Source organism: Ceratotherium simum, chromosome 1, assembly GCF_057802395.1.
Source record: "Ceratotherium simum simum isolate JZ-2026a chromosome 1, ASM5780239v1, whole genome shotgun sequence".
Classification (NCBI taxonomy): domain Eukaryota; kingdom Metazoa; phylum Chordata; class Mammalia; order Perissodactyla; family Rhinocerotidae; genus Ceratotherium; species Ceratotherium simum.
Genome location: NC_141900.1, coordinates 104,086,539 through 104,105,897, shown reverse-complemented (window position 1 = coordinate 104,105,897; position 19,359 = coordinate 104,086,539). Strand labels below are relative to the sequence as shown.

At 61.7% G+C, this 19,359-nt stretch overlaps 1 protein-coding gene across 3 annotated transcripts in view; it reads left to right on the top strand.

The window, feature by feature from the left end:
• The window catches only part of KCNH2 (potassium voltage-gated channel subfamily H member 2), a 33,678-nt gene extending 14,733 nt beyond the window's left edge, over positions 1–18,945 (top strand). The window contains exons 3-15 of one of the 3 annotated variants that reach the window (XM_087432959.1): positions 4,113–4,277; positions 5,358–5,789; positions 6,363–6,574; positions 11,201–11,629; positions 12,144–12,531; positions 12,880–13,013; positions 13,479–13,731; positions 14,857–15,050; positions 15,342–15,441; positions 16,076–16,348; positions 16,426–16,612; positions 16,927–17,104; positions 18,398–18,945. In XM_087432959.1, coding sequence (XP_087289085.1) covers positions 4,113–4,277; positions 5,358–5,789; positions 6,363–6,574; positions 11,201–11,629; positions 12,144–12,531; positions 12,880–13,013; positions 13,479–13,731; positions 14,857–15,050; positions 15,342–15,441; positions 16,076–16,348; positions 16,426–16,612; positions 16,927–17,104; positions 18,398–18,547 — 3,095 coding nt within the window. In that variant the 3' untranslated portion in view covers positions 18,548–18,945. Of the gene's footprint in view, positions 1–4,112; positions 4,278–5,357; positions 5,790–6,362; positions 6,575–8,179; positions 8,505–11,200; positions 11,630–12,143; positions 12,532–12,813; positions 13,014–13,478; positions 13,732–14,856; positions 15,051–15,341; positions 15,442–16,075; positions 16,349–16,425; positions 16,613–16,926; positions 17,105–18,397 lie in introns of those variants that run through there. The other 2 variants (XM_087432957.1, XM_087432963.1) reach the window with 2 other exon arrangements.
• Positions 18,946–19,359: the final 414 nt, after the last annotated feature.

The following is a 19,359-nucleotide window of genomic DNA, read 5'->3' as shown; positions in this document are numbered from 1 at the left end:
CCGTCACCTATGCCCTGAGAGACAGAGATAGGCCCGCCCTCGCTAAAGCCAAGTGTGGCTCCTGCCTGGGGCCCAGCTGAGGCCAGGGGTGCCCAGAAGTGGGAATTCGGGTTTAGCCCCTGACCCTTGATGGGTTGGGATGCTGGGCAGGGATGATGCCCCTGGGTGCCATGCTGGGCGTGAGTCGGCACTATATGAAAGCAAGGCAGCGTTGTGTTCTGATGAATGACGGTGCCCTTCCCTGCGGTCAGGAGGAACTGTACCTGTGGCACCTGGAAAGTGTCTGGGCCTGGCTCTCCGGCGGGGTCCCTCCTGCTGCCCCTCCCCTTCTCCCCTCCTCAGTGACCTGCGGGGAGCTGTGTGACCTCTGTAGGCACAGAGGGTGTGAAGAGCGTGGAGCCTGTCACTGCATGGCTGTCAGCCGATGACTGCCTCCGCTTTCCTTGTCTCTATCCCCACAGAGCCCGGGGCGCCCTGAGACCCAGGAGGCAGGCACAGCCTGGGCACCCAGGCTCCTCACCCCTGACCAGGGGTCTTAAGCTAGGGCTGGGGGTTGGGGGTGTGTGAGTGGGGTGTTCTTTGGCATCAGCCACATGAGCCAGGTGGCCCCTGAGCCTCTCTCTTCCTGAGACCGGCCCACTGCCTCCTCCCATTTATCAAGATCTCCCTTGGCCCAGGCTCCTGCTTCATGTGCATCATGTCATTCATCCCCACAGCCTTGTGGAGTGGGTGTGACCTCCCCAGTTGCAGATGAGCGCTCTGAGGCTTGGGGAGCGTAGGTAACGTGCCCAATGTCATTCTAACGCAGTGAGCGAAGGCCTCCTGACTCCTGGCCCGGAGCCTCCTACCTTTGCCTCAGGGAACCCACAGCCTTCCTGTGGGTGGGGCGGGGTCCTCCTGTTCCCCTCCAGGCTGTCCCTTGTTCCCGAGTGAGCAAGTGCTCCTGGGGCTGGCTGCCTCGGGAGTGTGGGCCGTGCCTGCCACTGCGTGGCTCTCGGAGGAACTGCAGCCTTGCCTGGCTGCTGCCGGTCAGCCCCTGTTCCTGGGGGAGCTGTCCTGGGGGCAGGGCAAGGTCAGAGGGAGAAGAGGAGCAGAGGGCTGGGCAGTGTCTAGGGGCAGGTAGGAGCAGGACTGGTGGAGGGCGAGGCGCCGTACTGTGTGTGCAGTGCCAGCCCGGGGCTCCCCGGGGGGCAGCTCTGCCGGACTCGCATTTCTTCTCTGCTGGGAAGTTGTGTGACCGTCAGAGCCCCACCCTCCGCAGGCTGCGATTTGCTCTGTGCTGATGCCCAGCTCTGACTGTTGCTGTGCCCCACCCTGGGCCTGGCTGACCTTCAGCTGCCCTCAGGGACCCACACCCCCCATAATCCCAGCCAGTAATGGGATGGGGTCCGCTGGCAGGTCTGGCTGAAGAGCTGGGAGTGGGTGATGTGGCAGCTCACGGAAGACCCAGCCAGCCTGGCAGGGTGGTGGGAGGCAGAGCCTCAGAGAGCCCTGGCTGACCCGGGCCACCGCTTTCCTTCCCTCCATGTCCCCTTGAAAATAGCAGCTGGAGCCTACTCGCCCTCCCCGCAGCCATTAGGCAGCACTCCAGTTCACATTTTTGGAATAACCAGGGCTTTGACAGGGTTATTCGAAAGGAAAAATTCCTTGAATGTCCACAAAGGGAGAGGGCCAGGGGGGCTCCAGGGGTGAGCGTGTCTCTGGGGCCAGTAGCAGGCCTGTGCTGCCAGGGGCGCTGATTCTGGAGTTTCCGCAGCCTGGCAGGGGGTGGGTGGCAATTTGGGATGCCGGGGTCTTGGGCTGTCTGAGCTGCAGCATGCAGCTGTGGCCTCTCTTGCTGAGAAGCCTGAACTGAAGTGGGCATGGAGTGCCGCGGCCTCAAGTCCAGAATCCTGAGCCCTGTGCTGGGGACAGAATCCCCAGGCCATCCTGAAGGGTTGGGCTCCTCTGGGTTCCAGATGCTGAGTTTCTCTGAGACTAGCTTCCTGGTGGGGAATGAGGATCAGGGGCCTGGATCACTGGGGTCCTGGGGGCGGGTGTTGGGGGTCTCCAGGGCTAAGGTTTCCTGGTCTTTGGCATCTCCTTGGTCCTGATGAGTGCCAGTCCCTGTTCAGGCCGCTGCTGGCCATCACCATATTAGGGCATAAACTCTAGGCAGGCTGTCTGGGTGCCAAACGGTCTCCAGCTGGGCCCGGCCTCCTGCAGCTCCCAACACCACAGCTGTACTTCAGCCGGGCCATGTCAGAGGCCGGAGGTCAGGGGACAGGAGCGGCTGCTGGAGGGAGACCCAGACAGAACCCCCCAGCTCAGGTCCTGAGGGCCGAGCCATGAGGGCCTGGGATGCGGTGAGTGGAAGGGCTTCAGGGTGGGGCGGAGAATTCCTGGCCGGCCCCTCCCCTGGTCCAGCCTCATCATCCCAGTGCCATCCTGTTTCCCTTGGTTTCGGAGGATCTCCTTCCACAAGATTTATCCCACAGCTATTAGAATTGCTGATCTGCTTCCCTCTCTCAGCCCTGTTGCCAGCATGTCTTCCCAGAGCCTGACCAGCATCTCCCAGGAATCAGGCCCTTCATGCCTGGCCTGCTGAGGCCGATGCTGAAACTGCTGCCCCACTTCCCAGGGCTCAGTGCCCAGGACCTTGTTGGCAGCATCAAGCAGTGGCCCCAAGCCCCTCCAGGTTGCTGGCCTCTGCCTTGACTCAGTTCACCACCGCCACTTCCTCTCCGCCCCGTCCATCTTTGACCCCTCTCCCGCTGTCTGCACTGCCACGTCACTATCACCACCAGCCAGTGCCTGCTCCCTGGTGCCTCGTTCTAGGTGGTAGGCCCTTCAGAGGGATGCAGACAGTGGAGAGTTAGGCCCCTGTAGTTCAGAGAAGACAGATAAGCACAGAGGAAACCGAGACAAAGAGAGAAGTCTCTGCCCCGGGAAGAGAGGGAGCTGAGGACATGCCTGGTCCCCATAGGGTCCATAGGAGAGGAACAGGATGTTAATGCACCTTCTTTATTTATCAAGGAGGGTTTCCTGCAGGCCAGGGTACTGAATTGGGCCTTAGGCAGAGCCTGAGAGCATGCCTGGCTCTCTTTCAGAAATCAGCAGAGAGAAGGGTGAGGGGGCTGTGCACTGGACAGGGAGCGGACTGGGTACATTTGGCCTGGTGGACTGACCTCACCTGGTACAGGGGCTCTGGTGGCCAGAGAGAGAGATTAGGAGGGGAAAAAAAATCAAGGACACAAAAGACAAGGAGAGACAGATGAAAGATCTAGAAGCAGTGCTTCTCAACTCTTTGGTGAATGATCAGTTTTCTTTGTTTCTAATATGTCACAGACCAATACTCGTGTGAAATACAGAATCACGTGCTTGGATATTGTGGTGATGCCAAATCGCTGGAAAGGTTTTGAAACTCTTGCTCTCGACTTATGAACTTACCTTGTGTGGACCGACACAGCAGTTGGGTATCGTGTAGAGAGAGCGAAGGCAGAGACAGGGAGTCACCACCAACCCGTCTATAGCATTCAGTTCCCGCCATGCCTAGGCACTGGGCATATGTTGACTTATTTAATCTTTACCAACTTGCTAGAGAGGAATTATCATTCTCATTTTATAGATGAAGAAAATGAGGCACAGGGAGGTTAAACAATTTAAGAACAATGCGTAAATGACTAAGCAGCAGAGCTGGGATCTGAACCCAGAGATCCTGGGCCTAAAGTCTGTGGGCTTAACCACCGGGCTACACTGCCTCACATGAGGGAAAGCAAAGATAGATTGAGAGGGTAGGGAAATGAGATGAAAAGACAGAGGACGAAAGGAGCCTAAGCCAGTGTAGGGGAGCATTCAATAGGGAGAGAGGGCTAGAGAAACAAGACAATCAGAGAGAGGGGAAGGGAGAGCTTTGAAAGCAGCAAGCTGGAGCGGATAGATCGAGGGCAGAAACTCAGTCTGGCAGGCACACAGCAGGAGCAGGGGTTGGGGCAGGAGATCCTGGAGCAGAGGGAGCCGGGGACTGTGTGCAGGGGCCCTGGGGGAGGCAGAAGTGGATGGGCCCCTTCAGATTTTTGCTCTGCCCACCGAGGGGCCCTGGTGCCACAGTGGCTGTGTCCCCCACTCTGCAGGGAGCTGCTTCCTGTGCCTGGTGGATGTGGTGCCCGTGAAGAACGAGGATGGGGCTGTCATCATGTTCATCCTCAACTTCGAGGTGGTGATGGAGAAGGACATGGTGGGGTCCCCGGCCCGGGACACCAATCACCGTGGCCCCCCCACTAGCTGGCTGGCCCCAGGTAAGTGCAGGCGGGCTCTCTGGCTGGTGCAGGAATACATGGGATCCCTTCCTGGGGCCATGAAGCCATCCAAGGCCAATGCCCTGCAGGAAGGGGTGTGGGAGGTGGGGGTCCCTTCAGAGGTCTGGGAGAGAACACTGAGGAGGATATGGCTTGGTCCCATCTGGCTCAGGATGGACAGACAGGGCGGGGTGGAGTGACAGACAGCTCAGATTCACAGGTTCTTGGGGCAGGATCACACCTGGTTTCCTAGCCTTACCTGCTTGAGTTCCCACCACCAGCGTCCCCGGGAGTGGTCCTCTCTCTGGCCCCAGGGATGGGGGATTCACCCTTCCCAGATGGCCCTGGCCACCTCGGAGCGGCTCCCTCTGCTTATCGGAAAGTTCTGTCTCCCATGGACTCAGCTCTCTGTGAAGTTTCTGCCCTCTGGTCCTTGTTCCTGGACTGGCCAGCTCCCTGTTGTGGCCTTGGCTAATTGAGAAGAGGATTTGAGGGGAATGCTCACTGTGGCTGGAGACGTGGAGGCCTCACCTCATCTCCCTGTGATTCAAAGGCTCAGACCCACCCCCACCCCGCCCAGCCATGGCCACTTCTTGGTTTCTCAAGTTCTCAAGCTCTAGAATGGCAGTGTTAATAATGCTGGCACCACCTTTTCACAGGTGCCCTTTGCAAGGAGGCAGGGTATGGCAGGAAGGCCGTGGCATCACTCCCCCATTCAGATGTAGGCCCTGCTATTTACTGTGTGATCCCCAGCAAGTCACATGACTCATTCATGCCTATGCTTCCTCACGTCTAAAATGGGGATAATGATACCCACCAGCGCAGCTGTGAGAGTCAGGATGGTTTATGAAGAGCCCACCTGATATGTGGCTCGAGAAATGGCGGTGGTTATTGTCAGAGCCTTAGATAAGACTGTATTCTAGAATTGTTTTGAGACTGGAGTTCTGTGCAGGGGGAGTAGGGGTGGAGGGGTACCGGATGTGAGGGCTCTCACTTCCCCTCCTTCCTGCCTCTGTGGGCCTCCCCGGCTGCTCTGCTCGCCTCCACTCACCTCCCCTCTCCCTTCCGCTCTCCCCTCAGGTCGCGCCAAGACCTTCCGCCTGAAGCTGCCCGCACTGCTGGCCTTGACGGCCCGCGAGTCGTCGGTGCGGCCCGGCGGCGGGGGCGCCCCGGGGGCCGTGGTGGTGGACGTGGACCTGACGCCTGCGGCGCCCAGCAGCGAGTCGCTGGCCCTCGACGAGGTCACGGCCATGGACAACCACGTGGCGGGGCTCGGGCCGGCGGAGGAGCGGCGCGCGCTGGTGGGCCCCGGCTCGCCGCCCCCCTGCGCACCTGGCCCGCACCCGTCACCCCGGGCGCACAGCCTCAACCCCGATGCCTCGGGCTCCAGCTGCAGCCTGGCCCGGACGCGCTCCCGGGAGAGCTGCACCAGTGTGCGCCGCGCCTCGTCGGCCGACGACATCGAGGCCATGCGCGCAGGGCTGCCCCCGCCACCCCGCCACGCCAGCACCGGTGAGGGCCGCAGGCCACTGCGGGAACTGCCCCAGCGCTTCCACACCCACAAGGCCTACCCCGTACCAGGACGTCAGCGTCCTCCCTCTCGGCCCCGTCCTGTGTGCCTGGGAGATGGAAATCCCATTAAGCACTTATTTAATCCCATTAAGTGGACTTTTACTCCATTAAACGTCCATTCATCCCACTACAGTTGTCTACTCGCACAGCCTTTGCTGGCCCATGTGCTGGCTCTCCCAGGACAGCATGGAGCAGGGGTGGCCATGGAGAGTCTGAAGGGCGGGAGAGGCATTTGGGTCCCTGCCACCACCTGGCCCTCTGGCAGGCTCCCAGTGCCCGCTGGATAGACTCTTAGGGGGGATCTTCCTCCTCCTTGGTCACCTCATAGTTGCATCCTGGCATACTTCCTTCAGGTGGGGAGGGGGCTGGCCTTGCTTGTTGCTCTGTGAGTCTGCCCCATCTCCTGAGCTGGCCTCACTGACACACTGGACCCCATGGCCTGGCACAGGCAGGGCCTGGTCTTCACCTCAGCTCTATGTTGTCGACCTGACCCTGCTTTCCCCTTCACCCCAGGGGCCATGCACCCCCTGCGCAGTGGCCTGCTTAACTCCACGTCAGATTCGGACCTCGTGCGCTACCGCACCATTAGCAAGATTCCCCAAATCACCCTCAACTTTGTGGACCTCAAGGGCGACCCCTTCCTGGCTTCGCCCACCAGTGACCGGGAGATCATAGCACCCAAGATAAAGGAGCGGACCCACAATGTCACTGAGAAGGTCACCCAGGTAGGTGCCTGGTCCCTGACTTTCCCCTCAGCTTGGAGGAGCTTGGAGGAGGTGGGAGTGGGCTGTGGTCAAAGGTGGAGTGGAGGAGTCCAGTCAGTGAGGGCTCTTGAGGGTGGGCAGACCTGTTGGCTGAGGGTGGGCAGACCTATTGGCTGAGGGTGGCAGTTCCAGAGCTGGGGTGAGAAAGAGAACAATCTGGGAGGTCCTGGAGAAAGGGAGACTGGAGGGGAGGTGGCCTTGGGACAGGGCAGATCTAGAGGACAGGTTGGTGGCGCACAGGGAGGACAGTGCAGTTGAGGCTGGGCACCTGAGAGGGTCAGGGTGGGCAGGAGAAGGCAGCCACAGGGACACAACAGGGTCTGCTCACAAGGTGTGGGGAGGGGAGTACTGGGGGCAACCAACAGGAGGCTTCGAATTAGAAGGGGCCACAGAGGTCAAGGTCAGGGGTCTTGATTCTTGTAGGCCAAGGTGATGAGCCAGGTAGAGAGTGGGGGCCTGGTGCTAGGGCTGGGATAGCCTGGAGGTGCCTACCCCTGTCCCCAAGCCACAGCAGAGGAGAGTTTCCTTCCCACGTGGGAGGGGAGGGTGTGGTGGTGGGTGCACAGATACTGAGAGATGGAGGGATCAAATCTATGAATTCTGGGCCAGAGAAGACCTCCAGCCTTTGGGGGCATTGCCCAACACTGCCTGGTGGCAGGGCCAGGCTGGTCTCCTGCCCCCTCCTGGCAGCAAGATGGCCTGCACCACCCGACTGCCCAGTCCATCCCAGCTCCTTCTTCATGTCCTGGCAGAGGATCAGGAGTGGGGATCCCTGCAGTGAGTGAGAAGCCTGGGACAGTGGGAGTCCTTTCCCACACCTGCTGCACCCCGGTCCCTGATGCCCCCTGCTGCCCCTTTCACAGCAGCTCCCCGAGTTGGCCCAAGTAAGGGAGCGCCCGTTTGCTGGCCCCGCCTGCTTCCTTGGCCCTCCTCCTGGCCCTGCTCCCACCGCCTCTGGCTCTCTGAGTCCCTGCCAGGTCTCCAGCCCCTTGGCCTTGATTCCAGAATGTTCCCCCACACCCGAGGCCCCATATCTGGCTGCCTACCCCTTACCGCTTCCCGCCCCTGCCTCTCTCTTGTTCCCACCTGGAGCCCTGGCGTCTGCCCTGCTCCTGTGGCCGCAGCAAGTGCCTGTCCTGTTGTCGTGGTCTGTGCGTGTGCGTCTATATGTGTCAGCGTGTGCCTGTGTTCCTGGCTCTGCCGGTCACTGGGCGGTCTCTCCATCTCTGGGTGTCTGACTCTGGCTGGCTGGACACTGGACTGGCGGGGCGGGGGTGTCGGGGAGACCATTAATCTGCAGTGACAGTCCGGGCTGCCGGGGGAGGGGGAGGGGCACGGGCTGCAGGAGCGGCTGCAGCAGGAGCTGGGAGCGGGCCGCGGGGGAGGGGGCGCTGGTCGGCAGGGGCAGGGTGGGGAGCCTAGTGTTGGCGTGGGGGTGGGGACCTGGGAGGAGGAGGGGCCGGCTGGAGGAGCCGAGGTTCCGAGCGCGGCGCCGCTGCTGGGCTGGCGGCAGGCAGAGCGCAGCACCCTGGCAGCGGGGCCCGCACCAGGGGGCCATGGGCAGCCTGAGCCAGGCCGGCTGCTGTCCACGCTCACTGCCAGGGTGACCCCAGCCCCGGGCCCAGCCCCAGCGACCCTGGCTTCATGCCAGAGGCGGCCCTGGGGGCCAGGCCGCCAGCCTCTGGGGCGCAGCCTGGGCTGGGACTGCTGCTGGGGCGCAGGTGAGGTGCTGGCTGGGCCCTCGGGCCCCAGGGCAGGCAGGCTGGGGGGAGCCAAGTCCTCCATGGCGGCCCCAGCGGGGAAGGCGAGCGGGACAGGGGCTCTGCAACCCAGGGCCCAGAAAGGCCGGGTGAGGCGGGCCGTGCGCATCTCCAGCCTGGTGGCCCAGGAGGTAGGTGACACCCCGGCCCCTCCCCCTCCCTTCCGGGGCTGGGGCATTGAGACAGGCGGCAGCAAGTCGGTTGCAGTCCAGAGGGCTCTGGTTCCAGGCCGGGAGAGGGCTTCTGAGAAGCAGGACAGTTTGAGCCACGGGTCCCTGCTCATCCCGCTCTTGGTTCCAGCTCGCTTTTCTCCAGGCCGCTGGGCCGGTGCACAGTGCTTTCCTCAACAGGGGGCTTCCCTCTCTCATGGCCTCCCTGGCCCACAGTCTTCTAGCTCAAAATGCAAAGGGAGGAGGAGAACAGGAATGAAATGGGTGCCCAGAGAGGATGGCAGGGAGACTGGGGAGGAGAGGAGCCGGCCTCCTGCTCCCACCCCACCTCGCCCAGTGGGCAGGGACAGTGAGAGGGCTGGCGAGCAGCAGCCAGGCCTGGCATGGAGGCGCTGGGGCTCCACCGCTCCCACACTCTGTGTGCCGGAGGTGGACTCTGCGCCTGCGAGGGAGGCATGGGTTGCTTCAAGGGTCCAGCCTAGAGGCTGGAGTCTGGTGAGGGTGGGGGTCAGAGGCCACTGGATGATGGTGAGGGCACGCTGAGCTGAGACAGCTGGCTCACCTCCTCCTGGGCAGCCTGAGGTGCTGGTGGCTGGGCCATGGACCCCAGGCTGATGACTGCAGGCACCTCCTGGGAGCCACCTCTCTGCCCAGAGAGGGCTTCTGTCAGAGAGCCCGGAGGAGGCTCCGGGCAGATGGCAGATGTCTGAGGATCCTGCCCCTGCCACCATCTCCCTTGGCACCTGAGGTCTCTGCTGAGGCTCACATGCTCTCCCAGCTGGGGGACAGGTATCGGGCCTTCTTCCCACCCACAGAGGAGCCCAGGGTTTGGCTTAAATGAGCTTCAGTGTTCTGTGGGACAACAGGTCAAGGGGGGTTACACACCTGGCCTGAGGCCGTATGGTAAGCTGCTGGTAGCAGAGCTGGGCCTGGTCTCTGTGAGATGAGGTCTGCGGGTCCAGGCTTTGAGTCCCAGGCTTGCCCCATGCACATGTGTTTGCACATTGGGGCGTTGCTGGTCCTGCCATGGGCAGACTTGGGAGGCAAGATCACTGTTGTCAGGTGTGGTCCAGCAAAGCCCCCAGGGTGCCTGGCCTCTCAGGCATCAGGAGGAGCCCCATCGAAGGGCAGTTACCTTCTTCGGCCCCCTTGTCTGCAGGGGCCCTGGCTAGGTCCATTTTTTCAGTCCCCACTTGACCCCTGAAAGGCCACTGCCCCATGCTGTCTGCCTTAAGCAGCAAGCATCTTGGGGTGAAGGCAGGGCAGAAGGGGGTCCTGGAAGCCACATGCTCCCTCCCCTGCCCCAGGCCCCAGCTGCTCCCCCTACCCGTCACTTGCCTCTGGAGGCACCATGGCCATCCCAAGGTGGCCACACCCCTAACTATGGCCCATCTTAACTTCCAGTTACTTCCTCTAAGGAGTTGTTCTCCGAACAGTCCATCTGGTGAGGGTGGGCCCAGGGGATTCCCCAGCTTGGATATGAATGGAAGACTTTGAGGCTCCACCCACCATGCCCTCCCAGCCCAGAGGCCTGAAGGCATGGGGCTCTGGCACTCAGGACTGCTGGAAACAGGGCCAGCAACCTTGGCTCTCAAGGGGCTGGGCCAGGCCTTGGTTCGGGGCTGCCCAGGGATGGCAGGGCCAGGCTGGGAGAGCTTGGGGAGGGGGCTCTCGGGTTGAGTCAGATGTCTGTGAGAGAGGATTCCGAGGGCCCAGGGGAGGGCACGGGGTGACAGACGAGGCTCCTGGGACAGTGTAGGAAAAGCCAGCCTCAGCTCTTCCTAGTTTGCTTGGGGAGAAAGAGTGCTGTGGCTGCTGCCACCTGGTCTGGATGGTGACCCTGCCTCCGCCTGACTGTTGAGGGGGCAGGATGTGAAGGTGAGCCTGTGCAGGGCTAGTTGTGTCCCTTCTGAACGTCTGCTGTGTGCATGTTCCTCTGTGTACGTGTAGGCACATCTCTGGCTGGGTTGGGGCTTGGTGCACTAGTGTAGGAGTGTGGAAGGGGGAGGACTGCCCTGGGCCTGGGGGGAGAGGGGGCTGGGAGTGTCTTGAACTCTTCCCCCATGGAGGCCAAGGGGCCTGAGTCTGGGAGGCTGGTGTCTTGGGCCAGTGGCATGAAGGGACCGTTAGGCCCTCAGTCCCTGGGCCACCAGCAGTGGGACTCATAGGGAACTGCAGTGACCACCACCGTTTTATGTGTTGAGGCTATGGCTTTGGGGCATTTTCTGGACTGAGCCCATGGTGTGTGTGTGATGTGTGTGTGTGTGTATGTGTGGTGTTTGGAGGGTGTGGGCAAGATCCCATGGTGGGAGTTATAGCCATAGGTGTGGGTCTGTATCGCTGGTGGGGAACAGTACTTCTGGGCATGACTGCACGGTGCCCTGGACTCAGGTAGCCAGCCAAGAGGTCCCCGTGCTGCACAGGGAACTGTGGTGCCCAGGTTGAGGGCTGGTCAGTGGCTGTAGCCATTTGGCTGAGGGGTGGGCATTCTGATTGAAACTTTTTGGCCTCCCTTCTTACTCTGCTTGGCCTCTTCTCTGGAGGCTCCAGCAGAGATGTTACCTTCTCCTACCCTGGAGGTACCATGGCCTGTCCTCCTCTGTCCTAGAGCCCGGTTGGACATCATCCCCTCACCTCCACCTCCCCTGCCTGTCCAGGTCCTGTCCCTGGGTGCTGACGTGCTGCCCGAGTACAAGCTGCAGGCGCCACGTATCCACCGCTGGACTATCCTGCACTACAGCCCCTTCAAGGCTGTGTGGGATTGGCTCATCCTCCTGCTGGTCATCTACACGGCTGTCTTCACGCCCTACTCGGCCGCCTTCTTGCTGAAGGAGACGGAAGAGGTCCCCACGGCCCCTGACTGTGGCTATGCCTGCCAGCCCCTGGCCGTGGTGGACCTCATCGTGGACATCATGTTCATCGTGGACATCCTCATCAACTTCCGCACCACCTACGTCAACGCCAACGAGGAGGTGGTCAGCCACCCTGGCCGCATCGCCGTCCACTACTTCAAGGGCTGGTTCCTCATTGACATGGTGGCTGCCATCCCTTTCGACCTGCTCATCTTTGGTTCTGGCTCTGAGGAGGTGTGTCGGCAGGGAGGCAGAGGCAGGGAGGATATGGGGAAAAGGAGAGAAGGTGGTGGGAGGCAGTGGGGCAAAGAGGGTGGCGAGGGAAAGGGCTGCAGAGGCGTGGTGGGTGCCACTGACCCACGCCCACGCCCACTCCCCCTCCATTCCAGCTGCTCACTGGTTGTAGAGGTCCGGAGGGGGCGCCTTTTGCTAATTTGTCTTTTGAAAGAGGCCCCTGTCTTCTCATTCACACAAAAGCTAGTGGGCACTCTGGCCAAACACCTTACTGTGGGTGTTGCACTTTTTGGAGTCCTAGTTTCCTTGCTGTCACCATGGGGACCATGAGCCCTCTGTCACAAAGCTAGCACAAAGATTAATGGGACTCTGTGCTGGGCGCGGCATGTAGGGGTGCTTCAATTATTATGAGGAGATCCTGGGAGGAAGCCTTGGGTGCTGTTACTGCCGATGTTCCCCAAGGGCTGCAGTGCCCCCTCTCCTCATTTGCCCCCACACTGAATGTCCCCCACAGCTGATCGGGCTCCTGAAGACAGCACGGCTGCTGCGGCTGGTGCGCGTGGCGCGGAAGCTGGATCGCTATTCGGAGTACGGGGCGGCGGTGCTCTTCCTGCTCATGTGTACCTTCGCGCTCATTGCGCACTGGCTGGCCTGCATCTGGTACGCCATCGGCAACATGGAGCAGCCGAACATGGACTCCCACATCGGCTGGCTGCACAACCTGGGGGACCAGATCGGCAAGCCCTACAACAGCAGCGGCCTGGGCGGCCCCTCCATCAAGGACAAGTATGTCACGGCCCTCTACTTCACCTTCAGCAGCCTCACCAGCGTGGGCTTTGGCAACGTCTCCCCCAACACCAACTCGGAGAAGATTTTCTCCATTTGTGTCATGCTTATTGGCTGTGAGTGTGCCCCTTGGGATGGGCAGGGGAGAGTGGCCCAGGGTCTGGGAAGGAAGGCAGGAAGGATGCTAGAGCAGCCAGAGTGGGGCCCTGGGACTTAGAGACGCCAGGGGTCACCATCACGGTGTGTTGCGGGGCTGGGACACCAGGGGAGAGGCACAAGGCAGAGTCCAGGGGCGTGTGTGTGCTTACACTGAGATGTGACTGCATGTGTCCTTGACCCAGTGCAGGGGCGGGCGGGGTCCCTCAGATGCTGATGGCCCCACTCACCCCCACCCCCAGCCCTCATGTACGCCAGCATCTTTGGCAACGTGTCGGCCATCATCCAGCGGCTGTACTCGGGCACAGCCCGCTACCACACGCAGATGCTCCGGGTGCGGGAGTTCATCCGCTTCCACCAGATCCCCAATCCGCTGCGCCAGCGCCTTGAGGAGTATTTCCAGCATGCCTGGTCCTACACCAATGGCATCGACATGAACGCGGTGAGGCCACTGGGCTGTGTGAGGGGCTGGTGGTGGGCTGAAGGGAGCAGGGTCATGTGGTGAACACGTCTCACCTCCCTGCGTCACACTCTGTGGTTCAGGTGGTCACAGTTAGTGCTTAGAAGGACCCCAAGAGGTATGGACCCTCCTTGTGCTAATGGAGCTCATTTACTGGGAGAGCTCTCACTTTGGGGCAGGCTGAATCCGGCCCTTGCACATGGGCTATGCATTTAATCCTTACAACATGATTTGGTCTCCACACCTTACACGGAAGGAAATGGAGGTCTAGAGCAGGGGGGAGTCATCCCCAAGGGTGCACGGCTAGAAGGGGTGGAGCTGGAACGGGTACCCAGGTCCTTCCCCCTACACTGGACCCCCTGATGCTCCTGCCAGGGCCGCCTCTGGGGTGGGGGTTGGGCATGGGGTTCCAGGGGAGGGCGTGCTGAGCCGGCCCACCTCCCCCAGGTGCTGAAAGGCTTCCCGGAGTGCCTGCAGGCCGACATCTGCCTGCACCTGAACCGCTCGCTGCTGCAGCACTGCAAGCCCTTCCGAGGGGCCACCAAGGGCTGCCTGCGGGCTCTGGCCATGAAGTTCAAGACGACACACGCGCCGCCAGGGGACACGCTGGTGCATGCTGGGGACCTGCTCACCGCCCTCTACTTCATCTCCCGGGGCTCCATTGAGATCCTGCGGGGCGATGTCGTCGTGGCCATCCTGGGTACGGCAGGGACCAGCCCCTGGGCCGGAAGTGCCCGCCATGGCCTGGAGAGGTCCGAGCCCTCTGAGGACACAGTCGCTGGGGCTGTGGATCTGGGACTGCCTGCAGGGACCTTGGGCTCTTTTAATTCGCCCCAGCTCAGGCCCTCGAAGGGGGGCAGCAAAAAGGAGCCCCACATGGGTTGGGGGTGCTGAACTCTGGGGGTTCCCAGATTCTGCTTCCCTTCAGGATCTCCTCCCAGGCAGCGACACTCTTGCTTCCTTAAAACAGGACCAAATCCAGATGCCCCAAGGTGGGCCGTGGAGGGAGGCCTTGCACCTGATTTTACTAAGGAAATTTAAAGTTCCCTACAGCCTCCTGTGATACAGCCAAGCCCAGCCCTCCTCATCTCCAGAGCAAAGGGAGTCCTGCCCTTCCTCTCCTCCCACCCCTTTCTTTCTGCCCTACCTGTGCACCTGGGCAGATGTGCCTGGGCAGGGGATGTCCTGCCGCCTGTCCTTCCCTTGGCCCTGTACACCTTAGGGAAATGTGTCATGGTGGGCCATTGTAGGTTTTTATTTCTCAGTTCAGTACAAACACATACACTCACTCTACAAACACCCCCAAACACAGCTAAAACCAAAGTTTCACTATACAACACTGGGCCTTATTACATGTGGTACATTCTGGTGTTTTCTGTTCTATGCTGTGCTAAGCTACGCTATCCTATTATCTTTCAGTAAACAAAATGCTGGTCTTGATTCACTACTGTGTTATGATCTGTAGTTGAAAGAACACTATTTATGAGGGTGTGGTGATGGGCCAGCAGGGCCTTTGGGACATGGGGTTTGGGGAGTAGAAGTCGAGTCAGGACCCAAGGAAGCCAGGGACATGGGCAGAGTGGGGCATCCAGGCTGGTACTGCTGGCTAGTTCCCGGCCCTTTACCTCGCAGGGCACTGCTGGTTACACAGTCCCCCCTTTGTGGGGGTGGGTGATGGGGTGGGGAATGGGGCTGGCGGGTGCTTCCCTGGCTCTGGGGGCTGGGCTGGCCGGTGGGTGATGAGACCGGGGGGAGGTGCCTGGAAGACAGGAGCCTGCTGCCTCTGCCGCCCCAGGGGCTGAGCCCCCCTCTCGGTGGTCTCCAGGGAAGAATGACATCTTTGGAGAGCCTCTGAACCTGTATGCGCGGCCCGGCAAGTCCAACGGGGATGTGCGGGCCCTCACCTACTGTGACCTGCACAAGATCCACCGGGACGACCTGTTGGAGGTGCTGGACATGTACCCCGAGTTCTCCGATCACTTCTGGTCCAGCCTGGAGATCACTTTCAACCTGCGAGATGTGAGTGGTCCACCCCAGCCGGCGGCACCCTGGGTGGCTGCCCCTTCCCTGTGTGCCCTCCTCTGGGGCCTGTTTCCCTGCCAGTCAGACAAGGTTGTGGAATTCCCAGACTCGGCCCTTGTCTGGGGTCAGAGGGAGGCTGCCCTAGAGCCAGAGCTGCCAGCCCCAGCTTCTCTCTGCTAATGACGCGGTTGGGGCCCGACCGGGCAGGGCGGGGGGGGGGGGGGTGGGGGGGGTGGGGGGGGGGGGGGGGTGGGCGCCTCAGGGCCCTGACACCGCTCTTGGTTCCAGACCAACATGATCCCCGGCTCTCCAGGCAGCGCGGAACTGGAGGGTGGCTTCAACCGGCAACGCAAGCGCAAGCTGTCCTTCCGCAGACGCACGGACAAGGGTGAGGGGGGAGGGGAGCGGTGAGGGGGGAGGGGAAGGGTGGGCGGGTCCAGGAGCCCGGGACTGGCCGAGGGGGACGTGGAGGGGAGCCGGGGAGGAGGGCGGAGCGCGGGGTTGGCCGTGTTTGCTCCACCCTGGCTCCATAGACGTTCCTGCCCCTATCTTCAGTATCCCCCACTCCTCACCTCAGCTGTCTAAACGCTGCCCATCCTTTCAGGCCCACTAGAACTGTCACCTCCTCCAGGATGCCTTTTTCCGCCCTTCAGGGCACGGGCGTCGCTAAACTTCTTTGGTCCTCACAGGGCTGGCGTCTTGGTGGGCGCTGCCTTGAACTGATGAGGGGACAGGAGACAGGACAAAAGAGGGCAAGGGGGCCAGCGACGGGGACCGAGGGCCCAGGGGTCCCAGAGAGTCCCGCCCAGCAGCGCCACTGCCGGTGCTTAGGAGATGACCTGGGCCCGCTCCCGGGAGTTCTCAGTCCGCTTGAGTGGGGGGAAGGCAGAAGCAACAACGGGGACCCACCAGGGCGTCCCGCCCCAGCCCTCTCCCAGCCTGCTCCGGCTCCTCCCCTCCCCCGCTCCTCTGCCCTTCCGCGCTCCACGCCCTCTCTGAGGCCCGTTCTCTGTTTCCCACAGACCCGGCACAGCCAGGGGAGGTGTCGGCCTTGGGGCCGGGCCGGGCGGGGGCAGGGCCGAGTAGCCGGGGCCGGCCGGGGGGGCCGTGGGGGGAGAGCCGGTCCAGCGGCCCCTCCAGCCCCGAGAGCAGTGAGGATGAGGGCCCAGGCCGCAGCTCCAGCCCCCTCCGCCTGGTGCCCTTCTCCAGCCCCAGGCCCCCCGGAGAGCCGCCGGGTGGGGAGCCCCTGACCGAGGACTGCGAGAAGAGCAGCGACACTTGTAACCCGCTGTCAGGTAGGGCGGGGGCCGCCCACGGCGGGCGGGCGGGGCGTGGCATCTCTCCTGGTCCCAACCCAGCCCTCTGGCTCCAGGTGCCTTCTCGGGAGTGTCTAACATCTTCAGCTTCTGGGGGGACAGTCGGGGCCGCCAGTACCAGGAGCTGCCTCGCTGTCCCGCTCCCGCCCCCAGCCTCCTCAACATCCCTCTTTCCAGCCCCGGCCGGCGGCCACGGGGCGACGTGGAGAGCAGGCTGGATGCGCTTCAGAGGCAGCTCAACAGGTGAGGGCGCCCCCTGGGATCCAGCTTAGGCCCCAGCTGTGTGTTGAGGGGAAGGTCTGGTAGGTGGTATGTGATCTGTGCGTTTCTGGCAGTATTGTAGGGAAGGGAGAGGGTCAGCTCTAAGTAGGCCTGTCAGTGTGTCTGGCAGCTTGACCCTCTCCTTCCATTCAGAGCTGAGCCAGGGGCTGCCACACCTACGATGAAGAGTGTCTGGGGTTGACCAGCTGGCCTGTCCATAGGGTGGACCTGAAGTCACAGATACTGGTGTCTCCACTTCCCCTAGACCCAGAGCGTCCTCCTCTTTCTTGCCCCAGGCTGGAGACCCGGCTGAGTGCAGACATGGCCACTGTCCTGCAGCTGCTGCAGAGGCAGATGACACTGGTCCCGCCAGCCTACAGTGCTGTGACAACCCCGGGGCCCGGCCCCACCTCCACCTCCCCTCTGCTGCCCATCAGCCCCATCCCCACCCTCACCCTGGACTCGCTTTCTCAGGTACGTTCCAAAGCCTCCTCCTGCCCTGGCACCCAGCCCTGCCTTCTCTGCCCTGATTCCACCCCAATTCTGCTTTGCTGCCTTTTCTTTGTGGCCCTGGCCCCCAGTGCCCCCACATCTCCCACCGCCCCCCTGTTCCTGCCCTCCTCCCAGGCTGTGCTCCTGGAGGAGGGCTGCTTCAGAAGTAAGGGGCACACAGCAAGGCAAGGCAGAAGAGCCCCCAAACCAAAGCCCCCAGACAGCTGGGTGAGGGAAACCAGCAGGCTGAGTGGTGTGTGTTCGCCTAGTGTCACCTGAATGGCGGATCTGCTCATGGGACCTGTATCTCCAAGGAGGGGACTGACAGAGCCCAAGGCCTGGTGGTGGGTGCCAGTGCACCCTTGGGACAGGGTCTCAGGTCCCCGCTGTGACTGGTACCCCCCAGCTCTGACTCTGCTGCCAACCAATGGCTCTCATGCTCTCTGCTTTGCAGGGCTGTCTTGAGGGCTTGGTGAAGCCCCAGGGTAGTGCCTGCATCTTTCTCCTCCTGCTGGTGATGGGCCTCTGTGGCCCTTTGCCCTTTCCTGAGTGGACATGGGGGTTTCTGGCCCCCTGACAGGACAGCTGTATCTGGGCCCTGAGAAGGGGGCTCCTCTGGCTACCAGAGAGGCCTAGGATCTGCTCCCCTTTCCTCTGGCATCTGCTCCCCCTCCCATATGCTGCCTGCTCCTGTTTGCAGACACCAAGGCCCACGTCAGCGAATGTGCCAGTCTCCCTTCACGGCCTCCCCCGCAGAGATCTCACAGCAGACTCGTCAGCACCCACAAACCCCCTCCCGCCTGCCCTGGCACGCTCCCTGGTCTTCCGAGGCCTGGCGGCCAGCCCGCCTCTGTTTCTATGTCCCCGAGTTCTTTCTAGATTGGAGGAAGAGCCTTGTTTCTCTTTCTGTCCCAGTTCAGGGCTCCTTACTCAGGGTTGGGTTTGGGTTGAGCTCCCCCATTCCCTGGGGAAGGAAGCAGCCGTGGCCTCAGTTCTCCCCGATCAGGTGGGAGCTCCCACGGCTCGCAGCCACCTGGGAGGGCTCCTGCCCCCTGAGAGCACATTTTTCTACTTCCCACCTCAGTGCCTCCCCTTTGTGGTTCGAGGCCTGCTCTGTCTGCCTTGGCCTGTCTCCTTGTCCTTCCAGCCCTCTTCTGTTCTCCTGTCCTCTGTCACCTGGATTCTCTGGACCGTCTCTGTCCTCTGACTGCCCCTTCTATCCCCTTCCTCCCCCTCCATGGGCTCCTTGCCTCTCACACTCTGTGGTCTTTGCAGGTTTCCCAGTTCATGGCGTGCGAGGAGCTCCCTCCGGGGGCCCCAGAGCTCCCTCAAGACGGCCCCACTCGACGCCTCTCCCTGCCAGGCCAGCTGGGGGCCCTCACCTCCCAGCCCCTGCACAGACACGGCTCCGACCCGGGCAGTTAGTGGGGCTGCCCAGTGTGGACACGTGGCTCACCCAGGGTTCAGCACACTGCCTGGGGTCCCCCCTCGAGGCCCTGCCCAGGAGGCCCTGGCTGCAGAGGGGAGAGGAACGCCAAGGCAGGGCCCCTCCCCCAGCCCTTGGGACCATCTCCTCCTGCGTCCCCTGAGTCCCAGTGGGAGGGGCAGGGGTAGGGCTGGGCAGTGGCCGGGGGTCTGTGGTCCCCCCACTGCCCTGGGGGCAGTAGCTGGTCTAACTGCCCGGAGGCACCCGGCCCTGGGCCTTAGGCACCTCATGGACTTTTCTGCTATTTACTGCTCTTATTGTTAAGGATAATAATTAAGGATCATATGAATAATTAATGAAGATGCTGATGACTATGAATAATAAATAATTATCCTGAGGAGACTCTAGTGGTGTTGGGAGGGTGCGGCCGTTAGCATGCTGTATACTGTGTTCACATTCATGCGTGTGCGTGTGCTCTGGCCTCTCTGCAGGAATCTGGGTGTGTCTCTGTGTGCACAGGGCCTGCAGGGGCGGCCCCGATATCTGGGTGTGGGGTGTGTACAGTGGGGGGTGCCTCCTGACTCTGTAGGGCCCTGCTTCCACGTGGCCCTGGATTCAAGACAGCAGAAAACCACCTGGACTGTTTTGAATACGGAGGTAGTCCTAATGGGCTGGCAGACCTGCAGCTAGCCCTTCAGGGCTGTGTTGCCTGGATGGCATCCTGGCTCCCAAGGCAGCCGCCATACTGACTGCTAATGCACCATTCTCTTGTTCCCTTACACAGTTCATGAGCCCAGCCCACGCTGACCCT